This window comes from Euprymna scolopes, chromosome 36 (genome assembly GCF_053919585.1).
Source record: "Euprymna scolopes isolate OS-2025 chromosome 36, ASM5391958v1, whole genome shotgun sequence".
NCBI lineage: Eukaryota > Metazoa > Mollusca > Cephalopoda > Sepiida > Sepiolidae > Euprymna > Euprymna scolopes.
In genome coordinates, this window is record NC_136517.1 from 84,922,612 (window position 1) to 84,940,521 (window position 17,910).

At 37.0% G+C, this 17,910-nt stretch overlaps 1 protein-coding gene across 1 annotated transcript in view; it reads right to left on the reverse strand.

The window, feature by feature from the left end:
- Positions 1-5,955: 5,955 nt before the first annotated feature.
- LOC145260646 (DENN domain-containing protein 3-like) overlaps positions 5,956-17,910 on the reverse strand; it is a 117,854-nt gene continuing 105,899 nt past the window's right edge. Inside the window, exons 25-26 of the mRNA XM_080118982.1 lie at positions 16,858-16,995; positions 5,956-8,010 (exon numbers count right to left, since the gene is read on the reverse strand). Of these exons, the coding sequence (XP_079975108.1) occupies positions 7,816-8,010; positions 16,858-16,995 (333 nt within the window). The 3' untranslated portion in view covers positions 5,956-7,815. The remainder of the gene's footprint in view (positions 8,011-16,857; positions 16,996-17,910) is intronic.

Here is a 17,910-nt window from a genome sequence, read left to right on the forward strand (position 1 = left end):
CAATTGAAGTATGGAAGCACAGAATCGAGACAATTTTCAGTTATATTTTATGTTTATTTTTTTTTCACGCCCTTCTAAGAAAAATATATAAAATACGGGTAAATATCAAGGCACGGAAGCCACTCAGGGATAAGGGTTATTGCAAGTACAGTACGTTAGTGTGGAGATTTATTGAAGTGTTTACTTAAGGGGGCGGTTCATTAGGAATTTGTTAACGTTGGACTTGAAGACATCCAAGTTGTAGTCAGGTGGGAAGCAAGCAGATGGAACAGAGTTCCACAGGCGTGCAGTTCTAAGAAAGAAGCTTTGTTCATAGAATCTACATTTTGATTTAGGCACAGATAAAGAGTGGGGGAAATTTTTCACAGTGGATTCAGCTAGACTGGTGTTTTTCGTGAAAGATTGGCGAGGGGGGGACCAGAGATTGGCGTTCAGACGAGCACCTGCCATGGAAATAACGAGATGGATACTGCTAGCTGGGCATCCACGAGGAGTCCTTTGAATCAGTCCAATGGCGGACAAGCAGGTCAAATCATAGACCTTAACTTCGTCTTGACAGACATTAAATTGTAACACAAGCATGCAAATATATTTATATTTGCCCTACTTAAGGGCATTGGCAATTGCAATGATAAAGTTCTGCTTCACGTTTAAGCATTAAAACGTCTTGAAGCAACAAAGTAATTTTCGCTGCCTCAATTCAAGTGAGAAATCCACGTGTGTCCATCCCTGCGTCTTTCTGGATTCTGATCTGAAAAGGGAATTTGGCGCCAAGAACATTCTCGGCAGTTAGTTATAACATGCAATTTGATTGGTTAAAATAAATCCGTGGGCGGAGAAACCGTCCAATAAAAAGCTTGCTTATTTCTGCAGAATTTCTTACAGTATTAAAGACGGGGAGGGCCCCGTGGCGTGTTCAACAAATTCCATAATGGCTGACTTCAATGCACTCTCATAAGAACGTGTACTCGAATTAAATTAAATTTTTTTTCGGAGATCTTCAGTCCAAAACGGATACGTACAATATAACCGTTTTCAATATTTTTTTAATTTTTGAATGTCTTAATTAAACTGTACAAGTATCAAATTGGATTCATACTTTCATTTTGTATTTTGTGGTTGTTTTTATTTTTTATTTTTTCAATTTTATTTTGATTTGTTTTTGTTATATTTTCCCCACTAAATATTTTTTTATTTTTTGTGACGTTTATTTTTTCATACAAATTCAAATAATGCTTTTGGCTTTTTTTTTTTTTTTTTTTGCCTCAAATAGTACCTTCTAAAAAGTTTGGAAAATAAAATATAAACAATAAAAGTATAAATCAAATTTAATTAAAGAAATTAATAAAAAAATTAAATAAATACACGCTCGATTTAAAAAAAAAAAAAAAAAAGAAGTGTATGAGATATATATGAAGAAAGTAAAAGAAAACCTCGGGGAGCAGCTATTAAATTAAAACCTGTTTACGCAGGGTTCCCGTTTCCCGTGAAGTACCCCTGTTTTTACTAAATTGTTAGGTGAAAGTAAAGAATAGGTACACAACACCCTCCCATCCCTATGTTAAGAATGGCTTTCTAAATAACGTCATTATTTAAAGAAAAAAAAAACAAAGAACATTACTGTTTTTGTTATAATTATTTTTTTTATTTTTAAATAAAAAATAAAAATTTACAGGTGGCTTGAACTTTGCGGATTTTTCTCTTGTCATTGTTTTAAGTTTTGGGGGGGGGAAAAAAACATGTTTTGAACATTTGACATTTTTATTTTTTATTTTTGAATTAAAAAGTAATTATTAAAACAAAAACAGTAGTGTTCGCGTAGAGTAGTTTTTAATTTATTCAAGAAAATAAAAGGCATTCATGCACCTATTGACATTATTTAGAAAGCCATTCTTAACATGGGGACGGGAGAGTGTTGTGTACCTATTCTGTACTTTCACCTAACAATTTGATAAAAACAGGTATCGTAAAACTTAAATTAAACTTCAAAATAATATTTAAAAATACCGTGGATCAATAAGTGCACTAGCACCAAATAACATTTCACTGTGTTTCGATATGAGAATAATATGATGTTTGCTAAAAATTCATCTTCAAAGTTAATTTGCATACCGTTAACAACCTTTGCTGTTTTGTGTGTTCTCAGCATTGTGGGTTTATTCAATTTCTTCCAGATATTTAAATTTACTGTCAAAAAGTCTGAACCCGAATTGAGTTGCATTTTTATTTCTTTTCATTAATTTTTTAAGTGATATATTTTCGCAACCCTTCTTTGTTATTTTCAGTCTCAGCCAAACATACTCGGATTTTGTATTTAATTTTATTTCTGCAATAAGTACTTTTATATCCCATTATTTTTTTTTTACATCATAAACATTTTCTTGATAAATATAGACAGTCCTTAACCCAATGCAAATTTCCACATCGATTACATGGAGACAAGGTTTTTCTTCAAATTCTTTCTAAGTTATGTGTCGATATGCGTGTTCTTTTTCCCCAATTTGTGTCTTATTTTAAAAAAATTTTTTTTATATGATTTTTAAATTATCTGTTTGCTTTTTTATCTGTGACTCTGGCTTCAATAATCATCAAATCTTTTTTTAAAGATTTCTATTTTCTAGCAGTTTTCCGTTAACTTTTGTAGGGTAAGGTTTGGTTCATTTTCTAATTTTGTTAGGATACGCCTCCTAATTTCCACATCTCAACCAGAAGTCAGTCCTTGCGCAAATACTAAACATTTAAAATTGTCTACAAGTTTGAATTCATTGCAACATTTATTTGCCATGGCTGCATACGTTGCGAAATCATCATTCTTCTGCAAATTCAGACATGACCAACGCTTATAGAATAAAGAGACTTTCAGCCTAAATATAGGTTGGTCGCTAGAAAAGCGGGAAATTTGTCTAACAATGATTTATTTTTACAAAGAATAATTTTTACAAAGTTTTTCAAAGACAAATGTCATATTATACTCATAGATACTCAAAATGTCGTCCGCGCACTTCACTGCAGCGTCAAACAACGATTTATTTTTACAACACTCACACGGCACCAATCAAAAGATAGCAATCACGCTTTTTTATTCATGATCTAAGCTGACCTCCAAATTTCCCACTTTTCTAGCGACCACCCTGTAGTTTTGTAAGAAGTTCCACCGTATTGATGAAAGATAATTCCGACATTTTAAATAGTAAAATAAAATCCGCAAACTTGTTATGCTCGGCCATCTCTAGTTTCCAAACCTTTTTCTGGTATGAACCACTGTTTGCAGTTTATACTAAAATAATCTTCATACCAACATAAATAAACTTCAAATGATTTACCTTCTTCAAGTCCATAGCAGAAATTGTCAATCGCATTCAATATTGAGTCTTGTGAAAATGCGGTATTATTGTCGGTGGATGCATTATTTTTTTTTTTTTTTTTTTTTTTTACATGGGGGTCACCACTTATCAAGGCCCGGAGGCCATTCAGGGATAAGGGTTATTGCGTGTACAGTAATCAAGGAGATAGTATTGTAGTAATCACTAGTATTGGAGATTTGATAGAGTGTCTTACTTAAGGGGGCGGTTTGTCAGGAATTTGTTTATGTTGGATTTGAAGACATCCAAGTTGTAGTCAGGTGGGAAACAGGCGAACGGAAGAGAGTTCCACAATCGTGCACTTCTGAGAAAGAAGCTCTGCTCATCGAATCTACGTTTGGATTTAGGCACAGATAAAGAGTGGGGAAAATTATTGACAGTAGTTTCAGCCAGACAGGTGTTTCTCGTGAAAGATTGGCGGGGGTGGGGGGAAGAGATTGGAGCTCAGACGAGCACTTGCCATGGAAATAACGATAAAACAAAGACAGGCTCGCAACGTCTCTTCTGTGGGAGAGAGGCTGCAGGGAAGAGAAAAGGGCATCCCTCCACCAAACCACAAAGTCTATTTTGTACTCTGTCAAGGCAGGATAGACTGTTTTTAGCAGCTCCTGCCCAGATGTGGTAGCAGTACTCCATCCTTGGACGTACTTGGCTTTTATACAGATAGAGAATTGCATCAGTAGTGAGATATCTTCTGGAGCGGTAGAAAGATCCCACCATTTTTCCAGCGTCCCTGGCAACAGATTTGATGTACATGTTCCATTTCAGATCAGGAGTAAAGGTCAAACCCAGAAGCTTGTCAAAACATGGAGCCTCCCCAAGACGAGAGCCATCCATTTCAATTGATGCCAGATGGGGATCAGAGTGTTGATGATGTAAAGATAGAAGCTTGGTTTTGGATGCATTAAAAGTGACCAGCCACCTCTTCCCCCATTGTACCATGCGCTCAAGATCAGAGGAGAGAGAATTAGAGAGAACTTTGTCATTTACGGCCTTTGATGTGTTGCCATAGATGGTCATGTCATCAGCATAGATGTCAACGAATGATTTAAGTATGTGCTTTGGAAGATCATTGATGTAGATCAGGAAGAGAGTTGGGCCCAGGATGGACCCCTGGGGGACTCCAGCATTAATACTGTGGGCCTCTGATTTCTGCCCATCAACCACTACTCTTATGAACCTATCAGAGATATGATTTAATGATTGAGAAAACATTTCCAGTAATACCGTAGCTGGAAATCTTGTGAAGTAGGCTCTTGATATGTCAGGAGCAATTGCCCTGGAAAGGAAACCTTTGTCAAGAAATTCACTAATCCTATGTGATATAACCGTTAGCACATCTGCTGTAGATCTTGCAAAGTGGAAACCATATTGAGTGTCACTAAGAAGTTTGTTTCTGTTGAGGTGGTTGACTACTTCTTTATTTAATATGGATTCCAACAACTTACTCATGACACACAGGAGACTTATTGGTCTGTACTGAGAGGGAGATGACTTTTCACCTGAATTCTTAAATACAGGGCAAACTGATGAGGTTTTCCAGGGTGTTGGAAAGCACTTCTCCTTAAGGCAATGCTTAAACAGTTTTGTAAGTACGGGGGCAAGTTCTGGTTGGAGCTTTTTCAGCACTATAACTGGAATGCCGTCAGGGCCAGTTGCTTTACTGGAATCAATGTTCTTGATTAGCTTGGCGACCTCACGCACAGATATTTGTATGTTGCATAGCGTGTTGTCTGTTATAGGAGGAAATACAGGGAGTTGATGGCCATCTTATTTTTTATGACTTGTATAAGCACCTCTTCAATGCGCTGTTGTTGTCTTTCATCGGAGCGCTTCTGGTGTTCAAATAATTGTTGTTGATGTTAATTCAATATTCCTTCAAAGCAAATGTCTTTTCAAAGGACAAAAAAAAAATGTTAACCAAAAACCCAAAAACCGTTTGTACTTTTTTTTTTTTTTTTTTTTTTTGCTTACAAAAAAAAAGTAGTTTGCTGACACACTTATTTAATGATGCGAGAAAAAAAAAAACATAATATGTATTTCTCTTTCTTTTGTATTTACGGGTGCGCCAAGATGTTGTGATAGTGCTAAACAAAGAGAAAAAAAATAGTTTCCACGAGTTTGCAATTCAAACTTTTATATCCATGCACTTATTTGGTTTTCGCAAGTTCCTGATTTTCTCTTTTCATCAGTGTTTTCTGAACACTTGCTTGGTTTAATTCAGCTTTCCGTTGTGAATTCTTTTGAATGCTGGGGTATTTTAAATTCAAATGACCTCTGGGAGTTTAAAATCCGACATTGCCACTGTTATAGCCCTGTTATGGGTTGCAAAGAAAAACAGAATGCCAAAACAAAGTAACATGTATTGCAAAGCATACAATAGGTGGGTTGTTCGTCGTAGCTGACAAACGACCTAATATTGTTCACCGGATATTAACTGACATCTTACAGCTTAGTCTTCCGGTATTTATTGAGATTGGAATAGTCTATTAGTTAGTAACATAGGTTAGTTCCGCCACAGCAGATCCCCAGACCAAAGGCCAGGAATATCACAATACAAATAAAATGGTAAAAGAAATAACGCAACAAAAACTTATAAAAATAAATTTCTTCTTTTTTTTTTTTATTTCTTCCATACGTGATTATTACAGATAAGTCTTGTCGATACGTTGCGTATCTTTAAATGTTAGAAGAAAAACAAATGAACATTATTTTCTTTTCAAGCAGAGAAGAAGGTGATGAATTGGCTTAACACATGAATTGTCTGTCCCTGATTTTATTTTTTCTAAGTAGAAAAAGCAATTTATATCATTCAGATTCTTCGGACTATAGTTCTCATTTTGAACGTTATTCACACGTTTCGGTCGATATACCCTCTGACCTTCTTCAGGTGTATCTTGTCAACCTCGGGGAATCTTTCTGTGGAAGTGAGGAATCTGCATGGAATAATGAACGAAATTTATTTAATTCATAGAGATGTTGGATTATGGTCAGGTAATGCCGAGTTTTGGAGTCGGATGACACCAGAAAATGTAAGGTTTTCGTGTTCAATTTGCTGACCAGATATTACTGTTGGATAATGGGGCCGAACAGTATCAAGTTTTGTGAAGCCAGGCAGTGCCAGGTTTTCTGGAAATATAAAGAACGGCTTTTGAGGTAGTTGTGTCCCATTTGCTGACTAAACGTGGCAAGTCGAGGGAAGCAAAAGAAACAATGGGAATTCCAATTTATAGAATGGCAATAAAAACGGATTGGGTCAGCAAGACAGACAGGGAGAGACGTGTGTAAAACATTCCATCGCTAACGTTCCTCTATCTCCACAACCGATAAGCTCCAAATGTCATGATTAACCTTGTTTGTAAACACAGGAATTATAATATGTTCTCGTTCAACAGAAAGATTCTACGAGTTCGACAAGATACATCTTAAGAAAGTCAGACGTTATATCAACCGAAACTTTGTGTGAATAGCACTCAAGATGAGAACACTAGTCTGAAGAATCCAAATAATACAAATTACCAATCCTTATCTCAAAAATTCAGAAAAATAAGATATGTATTTTTTATTAGCATTATGCCAGCATTTTTAAAAAAAAATTTTTTATTCAGTTTTCACCCCAAACAAGGCACAGTGTTGCTTTGAAGTAGGGGGCTACTATCGGGGATATTATGAAGGGAGATGAGTAGAAAGATGTTTGTTCACATTACACTTGAACTTCTGCATATCAGTACAGTTGGGAAAGCAGAATCCCGGAAGGGAGTTCCAAAGACTTGCAGTTCTGGGGAAGAAACTATTGGAGTAAAACACTTTCTTACTCCTAGGGATCTCTACTGTAAAGGGGGTTGGACTTAATTGCTTGTCGGGTTTGTCGGGGGTAGTCACGTTGAGGAGGTACAAGTGCTTGCAGTTTGTCAGAGCATTTCACCATTAAAGTATTTGTAATATGGACATGATGATGATATTCTAGTTTACAAAAAAAGAAAAAGGGTGAATAAACATTAAACTAAATATGATTTTTTTTTTTTTTTTTTTTCTACAAAGAAGTCACCTCTTATCAAGGCCCAGAGGCAACTACAGGAAAAAGGGTTAATGACTGTATGGTAGTCAATGGGACACTATAGTAATCGTTAGTAGTAGAAATTTGGTAAATTGAATTACTTAAGGGGACGGCTCATCAAGAACTTGTTTACATTGGACTTGAAGAGGACCAAATTGAAGTCAGTTGGAAAGCAGGGAAACAGAAGAGAATTCCACGGGTGTGTAGTTCTAAGAAAGAAGCTTTGTTCATGGAATCCACGTTTAGATTAAGGCACAGATAAAGAGTGGGGGAAATTATTCATAGCGGTTTCAGATAGATGAGTTTAATATATCAGCTAAAATGTTTTCGGTATAAAAAATTGTTACGCTATCCTGATTACGTTTCTCCTCTCCCTGACCTTTTCGACGTGTGCGTTCAATGTGAAGTTAAGAAATGAGCTCGCCAGACAGCTATCTTTCCGTCAGAACTGCCAGCACCACTGAAGACGTAGCGTCCAGCTGTCATGCGGAGACAGTAAATAGCATCCTTGTGAGCTTCCAGAACGAGCAGCTTTTGCCGACTGTGAAGCTTGTAGATGTGAATGGTGCCTTCTTTCGTTGCAATCCAAAGCTGAAAAATGCAAAACAAAATGCGGACGATTATTAAACGGAAATTGATACACCAAACAGTTTTTGTTTGGCATCTGCCAACCATTTACGTAATCAACGAGAAAATGCCAAAGCAAATAGCCAATCAAATGCATCAAAAAAACAGACAACACGTTTACCTTTATGCTGATTCAATCTTATAATTCCTGATAAGCAGAAATCTGCCAAATAAATGAATGGATGAAGCATAAAGTGTTTTTTTAACCTTAAATTAACCCTAACTTTGCTTGTGGTAAGTTGATAAAAATCAAAATAGTGTAAACTTTATTGCAGTTTCATAGTATTACCAATTATAGAGTCTGCCTCTGCTCTATTGTTATTTCCATGGCAAGTCCTCGTCTGAGCTCCAATCTATGGTCCCTCCCTTACTGGATGACCTTCACAAAAAAAACAAAAAAAAACAAAACACTCAACTAAATACAACAACTATCAACAATTTTCCCCCACTCTCTATCTATGCCTAAATCTAAATACAGATTCCATGAACAAAGATTCTTTCCTAGAACTTCCAACTTGTGGAACACTGTTCTGCTGACCTGCTTCCTGGTTGAATACCACATAGTAGCCTTCAAATCCAATGTAAACAAGTTATTGTTGAGCCATCCCCATAAATAATCAAGGTCTACCCAACTTGCACTATTAATAATTACTATACTACCATCTTACATTCACTGGCATTGGACAGGCTATTTCTCTAGAAGAGTTTGCAATTAAAGGATACTCTAACTTAACTTCTAAATCTGACCCCCAAGATCGCCATGGGCATGGAATATGTGCCTATATTAAAGATGGCTTTCCATGTGGTAGGGACATCTCCAGGGAATATCCTAACTTACCCTATATGTGCTTCCGGGTTGCTTTAGCTCACACTACTGCATTTATATTTACTCTCTATCGCCCCCACAACAGCAGAGTTACTGTCTTTAAAAGCATATCCGAGAAAATTGACCAAGTCCTATCTGCTTATCCTTCAGCTAACATTCACGTATGTGGAGACTTCAATGTTCACAACGTCGAATGGTTGACCCACTCAAACAAGACCCATGATGAGGGGAGGTTCTGTCATGATTTCTCCATTGCCTATGACCTCACTCAGATTGTTCAGGAACCCACCCTTGTGCCCGACAATGACGGCCAGTATGCGAACCTACTAGACCTTTTTCTCACAACTTGCCCTGAACTATGTTTAGTTTCTGTTCTGTCTCCTCTTGGATCTTCCGACCACTCTGTTGTATCAATTAAGATAAAAATGAAATGTAATAAGTCCCCATCGTATAGTATATCGATACACTAAGGCTAACTGGGATAGCTTCCATAAATTTATATTGGATCTACCTCTGCGTTCCATGTTTAAAAAGGATGTGTCCTCTATAATATCAGACCTGACGGAATGGTTAATTGTAGGTATAGACCATTTCATACCTTCGAAAAAGTTCCAGCAAAAACCTAACAGCCAGCCATGGTTCTTTCCAGAATGTGCTGCTGCCATTGCACACAGAAATCACTTTTTCCACTGCTTCCAACGTAATAGACGTATAGAAACTAAAGCCGTTTTCAGGACTGCCAGCAACCATTGTAAGAAAGTAATAAAGAACGCAAGAGAGTTGTATGCTCAATCTGTTAATTCCAAAGTAGCTGAGCAGCGGCTTGGTTCCCACCAGTTTTGGCAAATAGCAAACAGAATCCTAAACAGAAGCTTGTGCTCTATCCCAACTATTATCAATGGACCTGAGGTAATCTCGTCAGCATCAGACAAAGCTAAACTCTTTGCCAAGAACTTTGCAGCTAATTCTACCCTTTGCGACCAAGGCCGCCAACCTCCAATATTTCCTCCTGTATCAGAAAACACGCTATGTGATATACGTATATCTGTACGTGATTGCTAAGCTAATCAAAAACCTTGATTCGAGTAAAGCAACTGGCCCGGACATTATTCCAATTATAGTACTCAAAAAACTTCAACCTGAACTAGCGCCCATACTTACAAAACTGTTTAAACGTTGTCTTAAGGAGAATAGTTTCCCATCTCCCTGGAAAATTTCATCAGTATGCCCTGTATTTAAGAATTCAGGTGATCGCTCATCTCCCTCTCAGTACAGGCCAATAAGTCTCCTGTGTGTCATGAGTAAGTTGCTGGAATCTGTGTTAAATACAGAAGTAAATCAACCATCTCACCAAAATAACCTTCTTAGTGACACTCAATATGGTTTCCGTTCTGCTAGATCTACAGCAGATGTGCTTACAGTTATATCTCATAGGATTAGCAAATCTCTCGACGGAGGCAACCTTTCTAGGGCAATTGCTCTTGACATATCAGAAGCCTTTGATAGGGTATGGCATAAAGGTTTACTTCACAAGATCTCTAGCTATGGTATAGCTGGAAATGTCTTCTCAATTATTAAATCATTTTTTTCTGATAGGTTCATAAGAGTAGTAGTTGAGGGGCAAAAATCAGAAGCTCACAGTATTAATGCTGGTGTCCCTCAGGGGTCCATCCTGGGCCCAACTCTTTTCCTGATCTACATTAATGATCTTCCAAATCACATCCTTACATCATTTGTAGACATTTATGCTGACGACACTACCATTTATGGTAGCACATCTAAAACAGTAAACGACCAAGTTCTCTCCGATTCTCTCTCCTCTGATCTTGAGCATGTAGTACAATGGGGAAAGGAGTGGCTGGTTACTTTTAATGCATCTAAAACCAAGCTTCTCTCTTCACATCATCAATATTCTGATCCACATCTGGCATCAATTAAAATGAATGGCTCTCATCTTCAGGAGGTCTCAAGTTTTGACAAGCTTCTGGGCTTGACCATTATTCCTGATCTTAAATGGAACACGTACATCAAATCTGTTGCCAAGGTCGCTGGAAAAATGGTGGGATCTTTCTATCGATCCAGTAGATATCTCACTGCTGATGCAATTCTCTATCTATATAAGAGCCAGGTACGTCCAAGAATGGAATACTGTTGCCACATCTGGGCAGGAGCTGCTAGAAAGGACTTGTCCTGCCTTGATAGAGTTTAAAATAGACTTCGTAGCCTCGTAGGAGATGTCCTGCAACCTCTATCTCACAGAAGAGATGTTGCGAGTTTGTCTCTGATGTATCGTTATTTTCATGGAAAATGTTCGACTGAGCTTCAGTCTATGGTCTCCCTCGCCTAACTTTCACAAGAAACACTCGTCTAGCTGAAAAAACTATCAATAATTCTCCCCACTCTTTATCTGTGCCTAAACCTAAACGTAGATTCCATGAACAAAGCTTCTTTCTTAGAACTGCACGCCTGTGGAATTTTCTTCCGTTTTCCTGCTTTCTGGCTGACTACAATATGGTTGTGTTCAAGTCTAACGTAAATAAGTTCTTGATGAGCCGTTCCATATAAGTTATCAAATTTACCGAATTTTGATTACTATATTGTCCAATTTCTACTGTACATTCTTTAACCCTTATCCTTGAGTGGCCTCTTAGCCTTGATAATGTGGTGATGCCTATGTAAAAAAAAAAAAATCGACCCATATCCTCGAGTGGCCTTCGGGCCTTGATATATGGTGACTCCCTTAAAAAAAATTTAAAATAATAATCAAATTAATATAAATTGTCATTAAAAATATTGCAGCAATTTTGAATTTTTGAGATGAGATGTGAATGCTCGTGTTATGTTGATTACTCAGACTATTATCCTCATCTTGAGTGTTATTATTATTAGCATAACATTTCGGTCGCTGCAACCTGCAACCTTCTTCGGGTGTTGAAAACACGCTTCTTTTTCTCTACTAAGGAAAAGAGGGTTGGATCTGTGTTAGAATATTTTTGACTCCTAATGGGGTATGCCACTAATGATTTTGACGATCGTTTTTATAACCACAAGTTATAATAACAAACCAATGAGAAGCTTCCAAAGTTATTATAAAAATCAGTTCGCCATCATCTTTTTTTTTTTTTTTTTTTTTTTTTTTTACATAGGCGTCACCACTTATCAAGGCCGATAGGCCACTCAAGGATAAGGGTTAAAGAGTGTAGAGTAGTCAAAAGGACAATATAGTAATCGATAGTAATGGAAGTTCGGTAAATTTGTTAACTTAAGTGAAACGGCTCATCAGGATCATTGTACTTGAAGACAACCATATTATAGACAGCTGGAAAGCAGGAAAACGGAAGACAATTCCACAGGCGTGCACTTCTAAGAAAGAAGCTTTGATCATGGAATCTATGTTTAGGTTTAGGCACAGATAAAGAGTGTGGAAAATTATTGATAATGTTTTCAGCTAGTCACGAATCTGCATTTGATTCTTCGCCGCCATCTTTGTTACTAGAAATTACTTAATACTCAAGATTGGAACTGCACTGATTCTTCACCGCCATCTTTATTACTAGGAATTACTTAACACTCAAGATTTGAGGGTGGGTCCATAGATCATAAAGGAGGTTCAATCTTCAGGGGTCACTAAGATATTTTTTAAAGGCTCTCCTACGACTCGATTTTTGGGGATATCTATACTAATTGTTAATATTAGTGTAAAAAAAGTGTTTTACGAAACAGAGGATCGATACCCATGCATATTTTTGTTAAAAAAAAAAATGTTATATATATATCATCATCATCATCGGCGGTCACTCGTGTCCGAGTAAGACTGTCCTCCGTTGTGGCTTCTGTGGGTCCTCAGGTGAGCATAGAGCCCAATCCTAGACCCAATTTTTCTTGTGCAATTTGGGCAGATAAAGGTAGTGGTGGCGGGGCGGGGTTGGGTGTGTCTGGTTGATAATCTGTCCTTTCTGTGCTTGCGTTTATCCTCAGCAGCTTGATTTAGGTCCCTGCTATAAAGCGCAGCACCTTCGTGGACAGCGCTCCTCCATGTCAACCTGCTCCCAGCCACGTCCTCCCATGTCTCAAGGTCCATGTGAAACCGCTTTAAATTTACTTTGATGTTGTCCTTATATATATATATATATATATATATATATATATATATATACATACATACACACAGTGTCCCAAAAGAAACTGATGGATCTGAAATCAACTGAAAGTACTACTTTATGACAAATATCTAATTAATTGGTGTAGACTGGATTAATGGTTATATATATATTATATATATATATATATATATATATACACACATATATATACTAGAAAAAGTACCCGTTGTTGACTGGGTTCAAAAACAACTTACAGAAAATGGACTCTGATTTATGAAAGTATGATAGGTTATGAAAAGGAAGGGTTGTAAAGAGATAGCTTCGAATTTGGGGGTATCAAAACCAAAGCAAAATATGATGAAAGTAAAAATAAAATAGATAAACCCCATAATTTATTATACCATACCTGTTCACACTGAAACACTTATCACAATATTTTGTGGATCTATATTAAAAAACCTTGTTAAACTTTGTGACATATTTCCATTCTATGGAGGTCAGGCGCGAACGAACACCCCATAATTTTATTATACCATATTTCTTCAAACTGAAACATAATTATCAAAGTATACTTACGCAGATAGATATGAAAAGTCTTTATTAAAGTTTGTGCCTATTCCCATTCTATGGAGACCAGGCACGAACACAGACCCCACAATTTTATTATACCATCCCTATTTAAGTTAAAACATACTTATCAAAGTATTATTATGTACATCTATATCAAAAACACTTGTAAAGGTTTTTTTTTTAATTTTTTAATTTTTTATTTCCATACTTTGTGGACCAGGTGCGTACGCAGACCCCACAATTTTAATGAATCATCATTATGCCAGATCAAACATACCCATTCCTGTGTCTCGATACATCTATCATTATATGTGATCAATTTTCTATAATAGTCAACCATATAGGAGTCTATTCGTAACCAGACACACACACAAACGTTCAGCTTTATATATATATATATATATATATATATATACTTGTTTATTGTTATATAAACATGCTCACATCCCGCTGCTACAAATAGCCACTTGTTTCAATCAAACAACAGATATCATCAGGCAGCGACTTGACTATTCAAAAGTTCAATGAATAACCTTATGAATAACCCTTATTCATTGAACTTTTGAATAGTCAAGTCGCTGCCTGATGATATCTGTTGTTTGATTGAAACAAGTGGCTATTTGTAGCAGCGGGATGTGAGCATGTTTATATAAAAATAAACAAGTATTATCAGCTCTTTTTATTGAGCACTATCTAACAACCTCGTTGAATTCATTAGTCCATTACTTTTGAATATATAAAAAAACCCGAGTATATATATATATACAGTAGAACCGCGGGATATGGCATGAAAAATTAATAACAAAATACAGTACAGTATATAATACACATGTAATAACATTATAAATAACCCTGTAAAGCAAGGCAAATAACATAACCAGGGGCCGAGTTAGGGTTAGGATTAGGGGCCGGAAAAACATTGTATTCCACATCGTAACCTGAAAAAAAAAAAAATAAATAAAAAAAAAAAAAGAAGTATACTAGGGCCACCATATCCTGAGGTTCTACTGTACATCTATAAATATAAACACGAAAATGTATGTATGTATGTACGTACGCTTTTCCTCGATGTCCACAAAAGGCTTCTTTCAGAGAAGCGCTCGCTCGCTTCACAACTTCTTAAAACTTTTTATATCATCTATAAATTGTAATATCTCACAGTTAACTACGGAGCTCGCCTGTCTATTTAATTTTATTGACTTTCAAACGTTAATTATTCCACATTTCCCGCATCGGCACGCGTTACATTCGGTTTTCGGTATAAAAAAAAGCGAAACTCGACTCTAATCACAGGCCCAGAGCCAGTGGTCTCTAGAGAGCTAAGTAATGTTTGGTCAATGTCGACTTCATCATATCAGACGGTAGCTTTCATTTCGAGACGACGGAGCGGGTTTTTAAAAACAAACAAACCGATTTATTGACCTCATTAAAAACTGTCCCGCACAAAATGCTAACTGCTGAATAGCTATCGCTGTCACGTCAATCAAAAACGCGCACCTTTTTTTTTTTTTTCACACTTTACTATTTTCAAACTGTGCGTCGTCAAGGCTTTGTTTTTTTTTCATGGGCACCTGTTTTTTTTCACATTTTGGGTTTTTTCACACACACCTACCTACAAACACCCAGGCAACGCCAGGTACCCCTCGCTAGTCTATATATATAAAAGCGAAAATGTTTGTTTGTATGTGTGTGTGTGCGCGTTTTCGTGTATGTCCAAGAAAGGCTTTTTTCCAAGAAGTGTTCGGTCGGCTCACAACTTCTTAAAACTTTTTATATCACGCCAAAATCATAACATCTACGAGTTAACAACGGAGGTCGCCTGTCTATTTAATTTGCCCTACTTTCAAAAGTTAAATATTCAACATTTTTCGATCACCTCATGTGGATTCGACTTTTTCGTATAAAAAAAGAAGCAAACAGACTCGCAGTAAATAAAATACTGCCCCGCACTGAAAGTTGACCTCATTAAGTCGTCAAGTACAGGTACCTGTCAATTCTTAATCTTACTTAAATAAATTCAAACATGTTTCTGTTAAACATCGCACGTTTTTTTTTCACACTTTATTATTTTTCAACGGGTTCAATCCTTCCTACATACCTACCAAAACTTTTTTTTTTTTATAAAACAAACACCTGGGAAACGATTTTTGTTTTGATTTACCCAAAAACACACACACACCTCCAAACACCCGGGCAATGCCGGGTACCCCCGCTAGTATATATATATAAATCTCACCTGTCTGTTTAAACATATGTATGTTTGTATGTCTCGCAAAAACTTTCGACAGGGGGGAACGGATTTTCACAAGATTGGTATCATTTTTGAAGCTTGACTCTTCGGATGGCAAATATTGAAAAATTGGCCAAAAACATTAATTCCTTCACTATAAACTGGGCACTTTTCAACAGGGTCGCTTTTTTCACCGCTATTTTCGAATTAATTTCGTATTAATATATAGGTATCATAACTTCTACATATATAAAAGCGAAAATGTGTGCGTGTTAGTGTGTGCACTTTTTCCGTATGTCCGCAAAAGGCTCTTAAAGGGGGGGGGCGCTCGGTCAGCTCACTCCTTAAAATTTATATGCTGTCTAAATCATAATATCTAGAACGGGGGTTGCGTCTATCTTTAATTTACCCGACTTTTACGTGCTAGTTTTGAGATTTTTTTCGATCGCCGAGTGTTGATTCGCCTTTTTTGTATAAAAACGAAACTAATTTGATTGCCGGGAACATCCAGAAAGCAATCAGCTTTGATCGATGCGGAGTTTCTCCTTATATCAGACAATTGCTATTCAATTTGGACAATCCCCTTTTTATGGAGAGTTGGTTTACCCCCAACATCTTGGGGAAACAAAACCAGCCAAAGTTGGGTAAACAAACCCCAAAAAACTGGCCCGCAGTAAATGTTAACTCCACTACTATAAGTCATAAAGTGCGAGCACCTGTCAATTATGTTTCTAACTTAAATAAATTCAAACCTGTTTCAGTTACTCTTTCTTGCTGACAGAGCGGTTAACGGGTCACATTTTTTCACATTTTATTTTCCCACTTCGCCTCAAGGCTTTGGGTTTGATCCTACCTACCAAAACTTTTTTTTTTTTACCCCCACCCCCCCACCCCACCGACACAAACACCCGGGCAACTATTTTTTTTTTTAAGTTTTATATAATATTCAAACAGGGTTATTACTTATTCTTTTGTTTTGATTTACCCCCCACCTCGCCCAAGCACACACACCTAAACACCTAGGCAACGCCAGGTACTCCTGCTAGTCTTGATATAAAAGGTAAAAAACATTTAATACTTACTGTATCCTTGATTTTAACCAAAGCCGAAACTCCTTTTTGCATTGTGCCTTGGAATTTCAAACAAATGCTGTCTTTTATTTCGTACGTTTCGCTATCCAATATCAGAATTCTGTTTGTGTTTGAATAACCTAACCAAATCTGAAAAGGATGAAAAAAATATTGACATTAAATATATAAAAAGCAAATGGTAAGATAATTTGTGAAAAAATCATTTACTTAGGCTCCAGTTTGTGTACGCTCGTTTCTGAGATGATATAAAAAGCCCATTGCTGCCAAAAAGCAGTCGTATCCATATATGCTTATAATGCATCAGTGCATGTTTTGAATCATTGCACGATCAAGAGCGATAGGAGCTTTTTATCATGTCTGAAAGTGACAAAATGTTCAACGAGCAAGATTAGAGATGCGCCACTGTACAACCCATGCTCTTTATCGATTCAAGTTATGACAACAGGACCATTGCTAGCACCCCCAAAGCATTGCTGGATTGCCATGAATAACAAGGATGTGCCCAGGGTGATGAAAATAAAGTTTCCGGCCATGGTTATGGTCTTTGGTACGGTTTCAAATGAGGGCTTCATCATAATACCTCACATCTTTGAAGTCGGCCTGGAAATCAACACCAAAGTGTACTTGGATGTGCTGAAGAGTGTTGTGATTACCTGGCGCAATCAGGTGGCCACTGGCAAACCCTCAACACCTGCCCACAAGTCCAAAGAGACCATTTGCTTCTGGAGTGTTACGACTTTGTACTTTTCTCCTGCTAGCCTCCTCCTCCCCCGACCTGAACTCATTGGACTACTTCATTTGTTCATACGCCAAGAACATCACCAACATGACCTCCCACAACACCAAAGTTAGCCTGATCATCGCCATTTGCCGAGTATTCACTGAGCTCCTGCCGGCACTTGTGGAAAAGGCATGCTCCCAGTTCCAGACCCATATTGAGGCAGTGATTGAGGCTGAAAGCAGCTACATTGAATAGATGTCATCTCTACTACATAATAAAGTTATCTGAATTGATTTTTTCAATAAAGCATTTAAACATTTAAC